Source organism: Phytophthora parasitica, assembly GCF_000247585.1.
Source record: "Phytophthora parasitica INRA-310 unplaced genomic scaffold supercont2.87, whole genome shotgun sequence".
NCBI classification, from domain to species: Eukaryota; Oomycota; class Peronosporomycetes; order Peronosporales; family Peronosporaceae; genus Phytophthora; species Phytophthora nicotianae.
In genome coordinates this window covers 151,024-163,913 of record NW_008649073.1, presented here as the reverse complement: position 1 = coordinate 163,913, position 12,890 = coordinate 151,024, and the positions used below count along the sequence as shown (strand labels likewise).

General features: G+C 50.9%; 5 protein-coding genes across 5 annotated transcripts; 3 read left to right on the top strand and 2 right to left on the bottom strand.

Moving 5' to 3' along the window:
• Positions 1 to 35: 35 nt before the first annotated feature.
• Positions 36 to 3,876, bottom strand: PPTG_18630 (trehalose-phosphatase). The gene is made up of 2 exons (XM_008916664.1): positions 293 to 3,876; positions 36 to 222 (listed from the first exon to the last, which is right to left on the bottom strand). The coding sequence occupies exons 1-2, from the start codon at positions 3,803 to 3,805 to the stop codon at positions 199 to 201; spliced, it is 3,537 nt and encodes a 1,178-aa protein (XP_008914912.1). The 5' UTR covers positions 3,806 to 3,876; the 3' UTR covers positions 36 to 198.
• Positions 3,877 to 3,953: 77 nt separating this feature from the next.
• Positions 3,954 to 6,279, top strand: PPTG_18629 (hypothetical protein). Its single transcript, XM_008916663.1, has one exon. The coding sequence runs from the start codon at positions 4,047 to 4,049 to the stop codon at positions 6,099 to 6,101; it is 2,055 nt and encodes a 684-aa protein (XP_008914911.1). The 5' UTR covers positions 3,954 to 4,046; the 3' UTR covers positions 6,102 to 6,279.
• Positions 6,280 to 6,402: 123 nt separating this feature from the next.
• On the top strand, positions 6,403 to 6,855 carry PPTG_18628 (hypothetical protein). The gene has a single exon (XM_008916662.1). The coding sequence runs from the start codon at positions 6,422 to 6,424 to the stop codon at positions 6,827 to 6,829; it is 408 nt and encodes a 135-aa protein (XP_008914910.1). The 5' UTR covers positions 6,403 to 6,421; the 3' UTR covers positions 6,830 to 6,855.
• A 677-nt stretch (positions 6,856 to 7,532) lies between these two features.
• Positions 7,533 to 8,423, top strand: PPTG_18627 (hypothetical protein; the record flags this gene model as incomplete). Its single annotated transcript, XM_008916661.1, has 1 exon — positions 7,533 to 8,423. One exon carries the CDS (start codon positions 7,533 to 7,535, stop codon positions 8,421 to 8,423), a length of 891 nt encoding a protein of 296 aa, XP_008914909.1.
• A 1,207-nt stretch (positions 8,424 to 9,630) lies between these two features.
• Positions 9,631 to 12,354, bottom strand: PPTG_18626 (hypothetical protein). The gene has a single exon (XM_008916660.1). It carries the CDS (start codon positions 12,227 to 12,229, stop codon positions 9,677 to 9,679), a length of 2,553 nt encoding a protein of 850 aa, XP_008914908.1. The 5' UTR covers positions 12,230 to 12,354; the 3' UTR covers positions 9,631 to 9,676.
• Between the last annotated feature and the right edge of the window lie 536 nt (positions 12,355 to 12,890).

Sequence of the window (12,890 nt, the reverse complement as noted above, 5' to 3'; positions counted from 1 at the left end):
TAGCAGGTTGAGTTGCACTGAACTATTAAGTTGCACTGAAAACACCATGTTGAAGACGAAACGAGATAGATTAGATTGCTTGTTTCGTATCTCTTTGCCAAATTGACATAGTAAATTGGATCGATTCGCCGCTATCTGATACTACCACCGTCTCTCACAGGCTTTATTCCCTTCGTCTTCTCAATAATCATCGCTGGTTCAGCTGTCGGTCGCTGGAACTTCCTAGAAACCATACAACAAAACCATTAGTACACACCATCACAACCATCATCCACCACAACAATCAACGCACCTCGCCTGACGTTTTACCCAGCGCTTGCAGCAGTTGCTCCACCTCATCCACATTGTTGACGTACAGATGCGCGTTGCTGGGTTTCTTACCCACTGTGCACGTAAACACATGATGTAGTGGACCTTCGTCGCCAGCAGCGAGGAAGTCCTCGTACGTGCCGTTGCCATGTCGTCCATGCACACTCTCCTCCGTTCGCTCTGCATAATAGTCGTAAATAGCCTTGAACATACTCTCATCCGTCGTATCGTCGCCAATACAGAAGAGAAAGTCCGGATGGCCGTGGCTGATTGCTGCGTCTTGTGTCAAAATCTGGCGAGCCACCACTCCCTTGTTCAAACCTTCAGGCACAATCTCCAGCAAGCCTTTCTTACGGATAATATTAACCGGCAGGTCACGGATTACCTCCTCCAGGTCGTTTTGCAACGAATTAGCTTGCAAGAGTCCCCACTCTGGGTCCGTCGAGCGGAAGTTCCACGCAATACTCTGAGCGGCATAGCGAAGCACACTACCATTTGTGCGTGTGCAGTATACCTTTAGGATCGGGTCCACCGCCTCACGAACCGGACGCCAGTCGAACTTGAAGCTGTGCTGGTGCCAGTGGCGATCAGTGGGGTTGCTATCGTCCTGCATGGTCGTGTCCTCCGTATTGTCGATGTTAATGGATTTCGCCCACGAGTACAGTGCGCCATTGTCCGACACCAGACCAAGGCCACGAATGTGTCCGAGCGATGCAGTAAGATTCGCTTTAGTCACGCCACTCACCACAAACACAGTATTGCGTGGATCGTTCGTCAGATTTGTCAATGCCTCCATCATACGACGAGACGGTCGCTTTCCTGTCACTGCTGTGAAGTCCTTCTTCACGTACATGGCGATATTCTCGCGTGCAATGATAGTGCCGCCATAATCAAGTAGGAACACACGGCGCTTGGACTGCATGTAGGCGGCCATAACCTTGTCGATATTCAACTGCTTGAAGTCCGATCGATCACCCACACGCATGACATGCGATCGACCAATCTCCGTGTCCATGTACTCCATATTCGTGTATTCCTCATTACCTTCGGGGTTATCCGTCGCCTCGTGGAGCACAGACAGCACTTGCTTGGTCCAGTTAGCAGCGGGTTGGTTCGTGATGTACGGTAAATCCCTAGCGCGACGACCTAGCCGCTCCTCGTTGCTCATAGTCAATGCGTGGTCCAACGAGTTCACGAGTCCTGTGATATTCCACGGGTTGACACGCACAGCTCCGTTCAGGACACAACAGCAGGCCGAAAACTCGCTCAGGATGACCACACCGGGCGGATTCTCCGGGTTCACTCCCTTGGCGAATACAAACTCTAACGGCTTCAAGTTCAGTCCTTCACGGATCGACGTAACCATCAAGATATCGCTGGCGAGCCACAGCGTCAAGCGCTCCTCTATAGTCAAAGGGGAAGACGACTCCTCGTAGTCGATGCACTCGGGGCCGTGCGCCTTGGTAATCCGCTCCACGAGCTTGCGAATCTCATTGCTGCTGTAGTTTTGGTCCCCCAGTCGCGTCTGTGTCAACGTGGCACGCTCCACAAACACGAGCTTATCTTTCCAAGACGGACAGTTGCTAAAGAACTGCTCGAACGCCAGCATCTTCAATGGGATGCCACTTAATCTCTGACAGACATCTGCACCTGCAATAAGCACTTTGCCCTTGTGTTTCTCACGCAACTTACGTGCTGCTTCCTGCACCTTCGGGTCGTTCAGTACCTCTCGAATTAGCGTTGTTTCAATACCCACGTGACTGATCGTAATCACCACATTGCGGCCACGGTAGTCCACGCCAAGATTTCCACCGCGTCGAGACTGGTACGTGAGTCCCAAGAACCGTTTACAAGCGTTAAGAAAGTGACGCGCGTGGTCGAACGAGTGGAAGCCTACAATATCCACGTCCAGTACACCTTCTAGTAGTTGCGTACCGTGCGAGAGCTCTCGAAACACTTCAGACGTAGGGAAGGGAACGTGCAAGAAGAAGACCATCTTGGGTCTTTTACGGTTCTCTTTCCTGCACGTGTTAGCCAGATACGACGGGAACAGCAGCAAGTGGTAGTCATGCACCCACACTGTATCGTTCTCCTTGCACAGCTCTCCAACACGATCCGCCAGCAACCTGTTCACTGTCTGATAGGCTTCCCACCACTCGCCATTATTGCGCTCCTCCTTCCACTCAATCACCTCTGCGCGGTCCCAAATCGAGTAATAAATGTCCAGAATGTCCACATTGTGGAACATGGGCCACAATTTGCTCTTACAGTATCCGCCGTGGTGGTTCGCAGCCAACTGGCGATCAATAAACACCGGGATGCAGTTCATCTCGGCCAAGATCGCTGTGATCTCGCTCTTATCATCCTCTGACAGCTCCTCCTGGTCACTACGCGCGTGGTACGTGACACAGCCCACCCACGTCGTGCTCATACTCTCTGCAATACTGTTCTCACTCCTAGAGATCAAACTATCGCGATTCCACTTGGCAGACCACGACCCGTCCTCTGTAGACTTGGTGAGCTTCACTGGTAAATGATAGCAAACCAAGAAGAGCATCGCATCGGGCGACGGATGGTAACTGGAGGGCATGTATCTCTTGTATCTGCTCTGTAACTTGTTTGTCTGTCGGAATCTCTGACTGGGGGAGCCTGTAATGCTGCTGGGTGGGGACTTGGCGTCCGCTTCTTCCTTATCTTCCGCGACTCTGGCGGCCAGTCTGGCCCCTGTCTCCTTCGATTCCTCGCTCTCAGTGGCCGGAATGTCGGCCATATCTTCGGACGCGTTGCTTTGTCTCGGAGTCGCTGGGCTCTCGTCTCTCCGACGCTCGTAGACTAGCGAGCGTTCGATGCGCTCGCCTGTGGGGACGAGCTCCATGTCCTGGTCGTACTTACCGTACTCTTCCACGACCAGCATCTCGCGTCCTTCAGGGACCAACACTCTTTCACGTTCGATCTGTTCCCAAGAGCTGAATACTCCACCGGAGAAGAGTGCATACATGTACTGATGGGGTACCCCACGAGGCAAGATCATGGGCTTGACAGTGGTCCAGTATGGGTAATCCTCCGGTGTTGTGACGAGTGTCATGCTCTCGTTCGGGTTAAAGTGTCCCATCACGAAGGATGAGCCTGAACAATGCACAGTCTCGCCCAGACGGCTCTGTGCCTTCACCTTGAGGTGTACACGCGTGTATGTGCCCGTGTTAACGTCACCCGAAGCGCCATCCGTGGACGAAGTAGATGATTTCCAGCTGGCCAAGTGCGGCAGGTCGTTGGCCGACGTGGGTGCGGCCGCGGGCCGCCCCCCTGGGGACCCAGGCCCGCTCACATCCATGGGCGTTGAACTGTCGTGAGGGCCGTCGTTGTCTGCACGGCCGCGTTTCTCCGGCCGGAAGGACGTGGGCAGCGGTGGGCGCTTACCATCGTTGATACCGCCTGATGGCCACGTGGCCGAGCTCTCGCTCAGCGAGAAGCCGCTGGGCGCTGACTGCTCCGCCATGAAGAGGGAGGGGCTGAGCGACGCTTTGGTGCCCTGTGGATGTATGGGCCGGTCTGGGGAAGAAACTGATGTACACCAAATGTACATAATCGGAATTAATCCTGGAAGATTCAGTGTATGTACACCACATCATTTTCATTTTTCCGACCAATCGTTTGCCAGCTGGCTCGTTTGACGTCAGTGAGGTCGATTTGACTGGCGCTCAGTGCAGCTCTTGACGATCATCACGCAGCTACGAACCATGGCGTCCGACGAAGCGAAACCCGTGTTGACCAAGGAGGAGAAGGCGGTTAAGAAGGCAGCCAAGCTGGCCAAGAAGCTGGCCAAGGAGCAGGCGAAGGCCGAGGCTGAGGGATCCGACTCGAGCGTCAAGAAGGAGAAAAAGCACAAGAAGGAAAAGAAAGAGAAGAAAAGTAAGAAGCGCAGTCGCGAGGCCGACGATGACAACGACGAGACGGACCCGGCCGAGGACACGGCCGAGAGTGAGGTGGAGGCCCCTGCTACCAAGAAGGTCAAAAGCGAGAATGCCACCCACGTGGGTGGAGAGGAGAACCCGTCGCTCGACAACTTCCGCATTTGCGATGAAACCAAGAAGAACCTTCAGGCCCGTGGCATTCACACACTTTTCCCCATTCAGGCCATGACGTTCGATAAGATTTTGGACGGAAAGGACCTTATGGGCCGCGCTCGTACGGGTATGGGCAAGACTCTGGCCTTCGTGTTGCCCGTGATTGAGCTGCTGCTCAAGGACAAGCGACCGCGCTCGCGTGGCCGTGCTCCTCGCGTTGTGTGCATGGCCCCCACGCGTGAGTTGGCCAAACAGGTGGCCTCAGAGTTCGAGTTGACGGGCCCTTCGCTCAGTACAGTCTGCATCTACGGCGGTGCCTCGTACCAGTCGCAGAACAATGCATTCCGTAGCGGTGTGGACATTCTGGTGGGTACGACTGGCCGTGTCATTGACCACATCGACCGTGGCAACCTTCGTCTGCACAACTGCGAGTTTCTCATCCTAGATGAAGCCGATACCATGCTGGAAATGGGATTCCGTGAGGACGTGCAGAAGGTCTTTACGGCTATGGATCAGGTGAAGAACGAGAGCACCGGAAAGCGTCAAACGCTGTTGTTCTCTGCTACGATCCCCAAGTGGGTAAAGGACGTTGCCGATAAGTACATGAAGAAGGCCGAGTACGTCAACCTGGTCAAGGACTCGGACGACCAGGCGTCCACTGATGTGCAACATATTGCCATCCCATGCCACTGGCAGGGCCGGCCGACGTTGCTGGCCAACCTGCTCGGTGTGTATGCTAAAAAGGACTCTCGTACTATTATCTTCGCTGAAACCAAGAAGGACTGTAACGAGCTTGCTGTGCACCCCGAGATCAAGACTGACTGCCAGGTGCTGCACGGTGACATTGCTCAGGAGCAGCGTGAGACGACCATGAAGGCTTTCCGTGAGGGCCGTCTGCGTCTGCTCATTGCTACGGATGTGGCCGCGCGTGGCCTGGACATGAATGTCGACCTTGTGATCAATTCGGAACCTCCTCGCAAGATGACGGGTATGGCTGACGTCGACACGTACGTGCACCGTTCCGGCCGTACGGGCCGTGCTGGTAAGAAAGGTATCTGTATCACTCTGTACACGAACCGCCAGCGTGACCAGCTGAACCAGATCGAGCGCAAGATCGGCAACAAGTTCATCATGAAGGGCCCACCAGACCAGGAAGACTTGATCAAGGCATCGGCAGAGAAGGCCTTGAAGGAGATTGACAATGTGGATCCGGCCATGGTTGAGATCTTCCAAGAAAAGGCGAGTGAGCTGCTCGAGACGATGGAGCCTGAGAAGTGTCTGGCTGCTGCGCTCGCCTGCATTACGGGCCACACGAAGCCTCCTCGTCGCACTTCGCTCATGTCTGGTGTCCCCGACTACGTGACTGTGTTGTTCACGAGCTCCAACTTCATCCGTGCTAAGGGCTACGTATGGAACGCTGTGAACCGTGACATTCCGGAAGATATCGCGAAAGACATTAAGCAGATGACTCTGACTGAAGACTCGATGGGCGCTTGCTTTGATCTCCCCATTGCCGGTCTGGAACTTTTGGAGAAGCAGATCGAGGAAGGAGGCATGAACTGTCCGTACTCGATCCCGAAGACGCTACCGAAGCTGCAGCAGTCAGCGTACCAGATGCGTCAACAGAGCTACGGTGGCCGCGGTGGTGGCCGTGGTGCAGGCCGTGGCTATGGAGGTGGCCGCGGAGGCCGAGGCCGTGGAGGTGGCGGCCGTGGACGCCGGTACTAAAATGCTTCAAGCAACAACCTCGAATGAGCACAAGAACCAAGTGCTTGGCGAGGTAGTTAGATAGGTTATCCCAACTCCCTAACGTTAAATATTGTATAGAGGTTTGCCATTCAACATCATATTATTCCAGTCGTAACAACACGAATCGAGCCAAGCTTCAGCGAGTTACCCACTATCCAACCCCGTTCCATGCACGATGCCAGCCGAAGCGGAGATCTCCTGGAGATGATTGGTGGGCTAGCAACCGGCAAAGCCCCAAGTTGCTCTCGGGCGATTCCCCCACCCATTACTAAAGTATTATCACAGCGAGACCGAAGCCAATGCGTCTCCGCTGCCTCCTGCTTGTGGTGATATTCACGTTAGTGGCATTCTGCTGCAGCATTGTCGACGCTGATGGTGTTATCATAGTCAAGGCCTCAGCGGCGGATCCCACCGGCGCGTTCACGGTGAATAGCGTCAACGTGAAGCATTATTTGAAGGGCAACAAGAAGGCGTCAACGACGCTGGCAGATGAGGAACGAGGGATAACGCAGAAAATTCCATTTGTTAACAAACTCAAGGCCATGGTAAAGGCGAATCCCGCCGTCACGAAGGCGAAGGTGATGATGGACAAGGATATAAGGCTCAAGGGTGCGTATCTCATTGTGAAAGGGCAAATGAAGCCTCTTGCCATTATTGCAGCTGTAGCGTTGGCTGGTGGATTCATAATGTACCTTGTAAAGGGATAACCAGTACCAAGCAAAAAAATTGCTGTTAAAATTTGTTTTAATGGTCTTCGAAGCTAATGCTTCAACATTCTGTCTTAGAGCCTATAACACGCCGTAAGATAAGCATCATGCACTATGTTGTTTAGCTGGCAACCAGTCGAGAAAGCAATAATTACTTTTATTCATGATAATTATCCTCCGAGGACAACGAGAACTTGAATGACCTTGGATGCGAAGTCAGTGCATTCACTAGATAGCACTTGACCATGCTCATCGAGCAAGGGTCGATTTAGAAACCAGTAAGAACTTAAGCTCCAAGCAAGAAGAGGCAACAAAAGTTTGATTCTGCCGTGCTTCCAAGATTACAGTTTCTAGCGCTTCGAAGTAAAACGCAATGAGAGGACCTCTGTACCACCAGACCAACTTGACGTGTGAGTAAAGTTGCCAACTACGACTAGACGCCGAGCTACGCCTGATAAGTCAATTGATCAGTGACACCAACCCCACAAGTTTGTATTGCAAGACTTCGTCACGAAGTTCGCGCTCATGCACGAGTAGCTTCCAGTGCTGAACCTAGCCAACACTGGCTAGGTTCAGCAAATCTCATGCTGGAGGAAGGTGATGCCAGTTTCATCCGTTGCAAAACGGATGTCTACACCGATGTATTTGGTGATTTGATACTTCAGTTCAGCACTTTGAGATCACCCGTGGAGATCCGCCCGCGATGTTGGTGGCATCGCCCAAGACCCAGCAGTATCCCCAGCTAACCACGGCATTGGTCGTTTGCCGTGAATGTCTACACAAGCACAACGTGGAATCGCTCGCTCACGTCGTGACCCTCGTCGACGAATATCTGAATCCGTTTTCGTCGCGCAAAAAGGTTGGGCGAGCGTGCAGATTGGGCCTTCCAAGGCGAGCACTTGAGTACGCTGCAGCGCGTGATCCGGATTGGGATAATGGTCAGTATATGGCGGCGGCTGCTGTTATTCGAGGCTTCATTCATGTGCTGCAGTGGCTAAACGAATGTTACCCGGAACGCACTTCATGGGGCGACGGCCACGAAGGTTTAAGTCGATGTGGACGCTTTTTAATGGATACAGCAGCCGAGCACGGCCAACTTCCTGTAATGCAGTGGTTACACGCGAACCGAAGTGAAGGATGCACGTATCGAGCGATGAATTACGCTGCAGCAAGCGGTCGTTTGGATATGGTCCAGTGGATTCACGAGAATCGAAGCGAACCCTGCAGCACGGAGGCGATGGATTATGCTGCAGGTAAAGGCCATCTCGATGTTGTGCAATTTCTTCACCAGAATCGAAAGGAAGGATGTACGAACCATGCCATGATCAGTGCTGCTGCGAATGGGCACTTGGAGATGATACAATGGCTCTACGCGAACAGGAACGAACGGATGCCGGCGAATACAATACGGGTTGCTGCAAAATATGGGCATCTCAACGTGGTGCAGTGGTTAAGTGAGATTGTCTGGAAAGAACCCAAAGGCGAAGCGTGTATTCGAGATGCTGCTCAAGTCGCGTTTCAAGCAGGCCACATTGAAGTGACACAGCAACTTGAGCAGATATTTACCCGTGAAAGCTTCCAAAATGTACAATAACAGGGAGACAGATACGGTAACGTTCATCTCGTTTTACTACTTTGAGTTAAAAACTACTACTTTGAGGTACTTTGACAGAATTTATTGGTCGTAACTAGGATTTTATATTACGACCAGTAAATTCTGTCAAGAAAGCATTTAGTTCGTCGAAGTAGAAAATTCAAGACAAGCAATAGCACTACTACTTTTATATCATATCACTTTCTTTTGAGTTCATATTTTAGTTATTATTTGTGTTTCATATGTTAATATTTTTGTTTCCTACTTTGAAATATATTATATCAATCTAGATACATTGAAATTGTAGTAAATCAATCTGAACACTATGAAATAGTAGTAAATCATTAGGGTGTATTCTAACTTTCAAAATAAAAAAATAAGTGTATCAGTTCGTAAAATACTACTTCGTAACTAGAAAACTAAAAAAGTTCTACTTCTAGAAAGTCAAAAACAACACAATAGTGAAATTTGTCGGAAGCCTAAGAAGGCATAAATACAAGTTGCTGCGTGAGATTCCCTTACACTTCCAGCGGTTGCTTGCGTCCTGCAGCAGTCTTCTCGTCGATAGTAAGCATGTTTTGTACGATAGCAACGTTCGCTACGTCACTTTTCTAAAAAACGATTCTAGAAGACAACCCAAAGCACATTGGATAGACATACGTACACTATCCGCGATCGATGGATATTAAGAGAGGTTCAGTTATAGATTTCTTGGACGATTGACGCGGGGAATGCGGCGAAAACTGTTTTTTGCTTAATTATCCACAGACTTATTACCTTGTAATTTCGTTATATTACTTTAGACCGATGTCTTCTTTTTTATCGCAGTAGTGCTTCTCGATGAATATCAAAGAGAGGGCAGTACAGTTGTGCAGTCGATTTACTGTACGATAATCGCTGCATTTGAAGGTCTGGTAGCGGTGTCGTCCTCAAACGTGTTTTTTTTATTTACCTTGCCCCCAACTCACAGCTTCTATCGTCGTTGTTGATCTCGACACGTTGTCATCGCAGTCAGGTACAATTACACTTCAACATTCACACTTCAACACTGTCAACCAATCGCAACTTTGCTTCGCTAGACGGCTTCAGTTAGCAGCGGCTACTAAGGAGCGATGCTGCGCAAGGACGACAAGCTCGAATCAACTACAATAGGAAGGAGTATTGAAGGCAGTTGAAAGCATCTACTACTAGTAGTAGTAGTACTATAGGAGAAAGTGAGAAAGAAAGAGATCGAATATGATATTTTCCTGTCATCAGTCTACTACGGGGTTTTCTTCATAAGTTTGTGCAGTGCAGTTAACAGCAAGCAAACAGTTCTCGTCCCACCGCTTTGTATAGTACGCAGAGATTCGGCGTCCATTCTCACGCCAGGTCTCCCATTCTGCCAGCTTTTCAGGTGGGAGCTCTGGCAGTAGATCTTCGTTCATCCAATGGTCCTTCTCCGTATTGTGCAAGAACATCGCGTCAGTGATCCCGTCGTAGCGCAGACGGTAATTGCCGCGCACAATGGACATCTTGTGACCGGGGACGTTACTGAAGACTGCACGCTCACCAAACGTAACCTTACGCTTAAGAGAGCGACCGACACCATTCTGGACGAATCCTCCTTCAGGTAGGCCTGTGATATCCGCCAGGGTATTGAGAATATCGTAGTGCTCTGCTGCGTCTTCAATCTTTAGACCCGCATATTTCCCAAGTCGTCCTTCTGCAAGAATGAGGCCCGGTACTCGCGTTAAGGACTCTTCTTCGGTGTAGATGATGTCACCTTCAGGTGCCTGGCCGTGATCGCCGTAGATGACGACTATGGTATTGTCAAGAACACCCTCTTCGTCCATGCGGTCCAGGAACTTGCCCAGCGCCATGTCGGTAAAGTATCGCGCTTCGAGGTAGTGCTTGACCAGATCGGCGTGTTTTTCTCCTTCGTAGAGAGGAGAGAAGTCTGGTTTCTTCGACTCGTTGTACCATCTCGGCACTGAGTTGTATGGAGCGTGGCTAGTGATGGTGTAGTGCGTGATAAACAGCGGCGTCTTGGGTTTGCCGTTCCAAACGTGATCCGTTTGATTGCGTGTCTTGTTCACGAGTAAATCTCCTAGAATCTGGAAACTCACGTCATCATGGGCGCCCCATTGGAACCCTCGACGGGCATCGCCATCCCAATCCTCGTGGGAAATATTCAGATGGTATTCCGCCAGTTCCTTGATCTTGTTGTTGTCCCAAACAGTTTCATAACCATGTGAAGGGAGGAACGTGTTCCAGTTGTCGAGATCAATAGAAGACCCGGTCGAGAAGAAGGTCTCGTATCCCTTAGACGAGAAAAGTTGGGGCAAGCCAGACAGATTCGTGTCCTCTCTGCCTCCAGTAATACCGGTCTTTACGGCGCTGTCGTACGGAATCTGTGCAAACAACGCGCTCTCCAAGGATCGACTTGTAGGGTTGCTAGTCCAGAGATTACGGATAGCCACGCCACGCTTCGCCCACCTGTCAAAGTTAGGCGTCACAGTGAGATCGGTGTCTTTGAACAGGTTGGATGGGTCGTTCTCTCCGACAAAGTACCGCGAGTCCCGGAAGCGGAAAGACTCGACCCCAAGGACGAGAACATTGGGCGGGCTGTTCTTCGAGACGTCAATGTCGAAGGCCAGATCTCCGCGGAATCCCGTGGTGAGGCGGTAGAGTGAGTCATTCCCGAACAGTTTGTGTCTCTCAGTTGGGTGAATGTACATCTCCATCCACGGCAGATCGCCATTCACATTCGCAAACGTGGACTCTGTGGGTCCCGGTTGCAGCGCGTGTCCAAATAGTTCGTTCAAAGTCGCATTCAACGCCGAGTACGCGACCAGAGGTGAGCTCGCACAACGCACTGCCACAACAATCATCGGTATTACCACCAGACCAACTAGAACTGTGGTGGCCTGAATCACTTGGTTAAATAGTAGTTTCCCGTACACACGACTTTCGGTCACAGCGTCTTGCACAGGCGATCCCTGGCCTTCTTCTAGAGCGAGTTCCTTGTACTTCGTGCGCTTGAAAACCTTTCCAGTTGCCACTCGCTCTCCAGAATTGGCAGATAGTATCACCACGTGGGTGGGATTCCAGCGAGTGAGGTCGGCCCAGTCAGCCCACGTCTTTATCAGCGCAAAAATCGTAGCAGCAATCACCAGGAGACTTCCAATAGTGTAAGCTCGTTGGAACTCCTCGCTCGAAATCGGAGCGTGGCCGAGATGGTGTCGTTCCCTAATTAAAGTGGCTACAAGGTCCAATGTGAATCGCATATCGCGGTTAAGCACCAGCACCATGTCGGCGGCAAACGGTGCCACTACAATGACGAAGAGTATCCAGGACACTGTGAACGTTGCGATGTTTCCGACGACTCGCACGATCAACGGGTGGATTCGAGGACTTATACGCTCAATGGCCGCGACTTTCAACGTGTCGAATAGCCACAATGCACACGCTAAGTACGTCGTGCAGACGAAGTCCTCTAAGATGCCAAGACCCAATGCTGCTGCCTTGAAACTTGCGGTATAGTCTCGAGGACTGCCGTACATTGTCGCTAGTGACTTGAGAACGAGGCATCGACTAACGGAGAAACAGAAGAGCGTGAAGGCGTAGACGAAAAACCAGCCAAACCACGGGAAAGCGAAGATGTCGGTGATCTGGAGCATTTCTCTGGGCTGCCTCCTTCGTTGCGTTGTGGTCTTCTCAGGTGCATCACTTAGATCATGATCAAAGTCGTCATCGACATCGGGAGGGGACGGAAGGCGGCGCAGTGTGGGTGTACCAGCTCTGAGCAAATGCTGGGATTCCATCGCGATCCCTGTGATCCTGAGGACGGCGCGGAAAAACAAGGAATGGAGAGAAATGACCCATCGACGTAAACACTGTTTTTTTGCTGTTTGAACTGGGTTCGCCCCATCGTAGTAACTGATCCTGCTGCTTTCCTGCAACCAGACGAAAATGGTAGGGCTCAGCTCAGCTTAACTCTTTGAGTGTCACAGCCATGGAATTGTAGTACAGTAGAGGCATAAATAGAGAAACAAATAATACATAGAAATGTCAAGGTAAACGAGACATGACAGGTACAGATCTTGAAAATAATACGAGACTTTCCATTATGGACACATAACATGCTGAAGGTTATACATTTTGATTTCTTTTTTTGAAAAATTAAAAGGTAAGACTTGTTCACGGATGCTAGAGTGGATGTCCAGCTGCAAGTAAACGCTGCGTAATCTACGTACATGTACACCTGCAAGATTCTGGATACCTGTACCGGCAATGATAGGAATCATGGTCCTGGACCCAAATATTAATAACATGCATCGATTGCGGTATGGTTACTTGTGGTGTCAAGCCACTTGCAGGACATGAAGCCTTCAGGTAACTGGATTCAGGTTGAGTGCATGTACTTGACTAAGCCAGTGCTGCACAGACTCTGCCGAGGGTTAGTGGTGTAGACGGACAGACCTA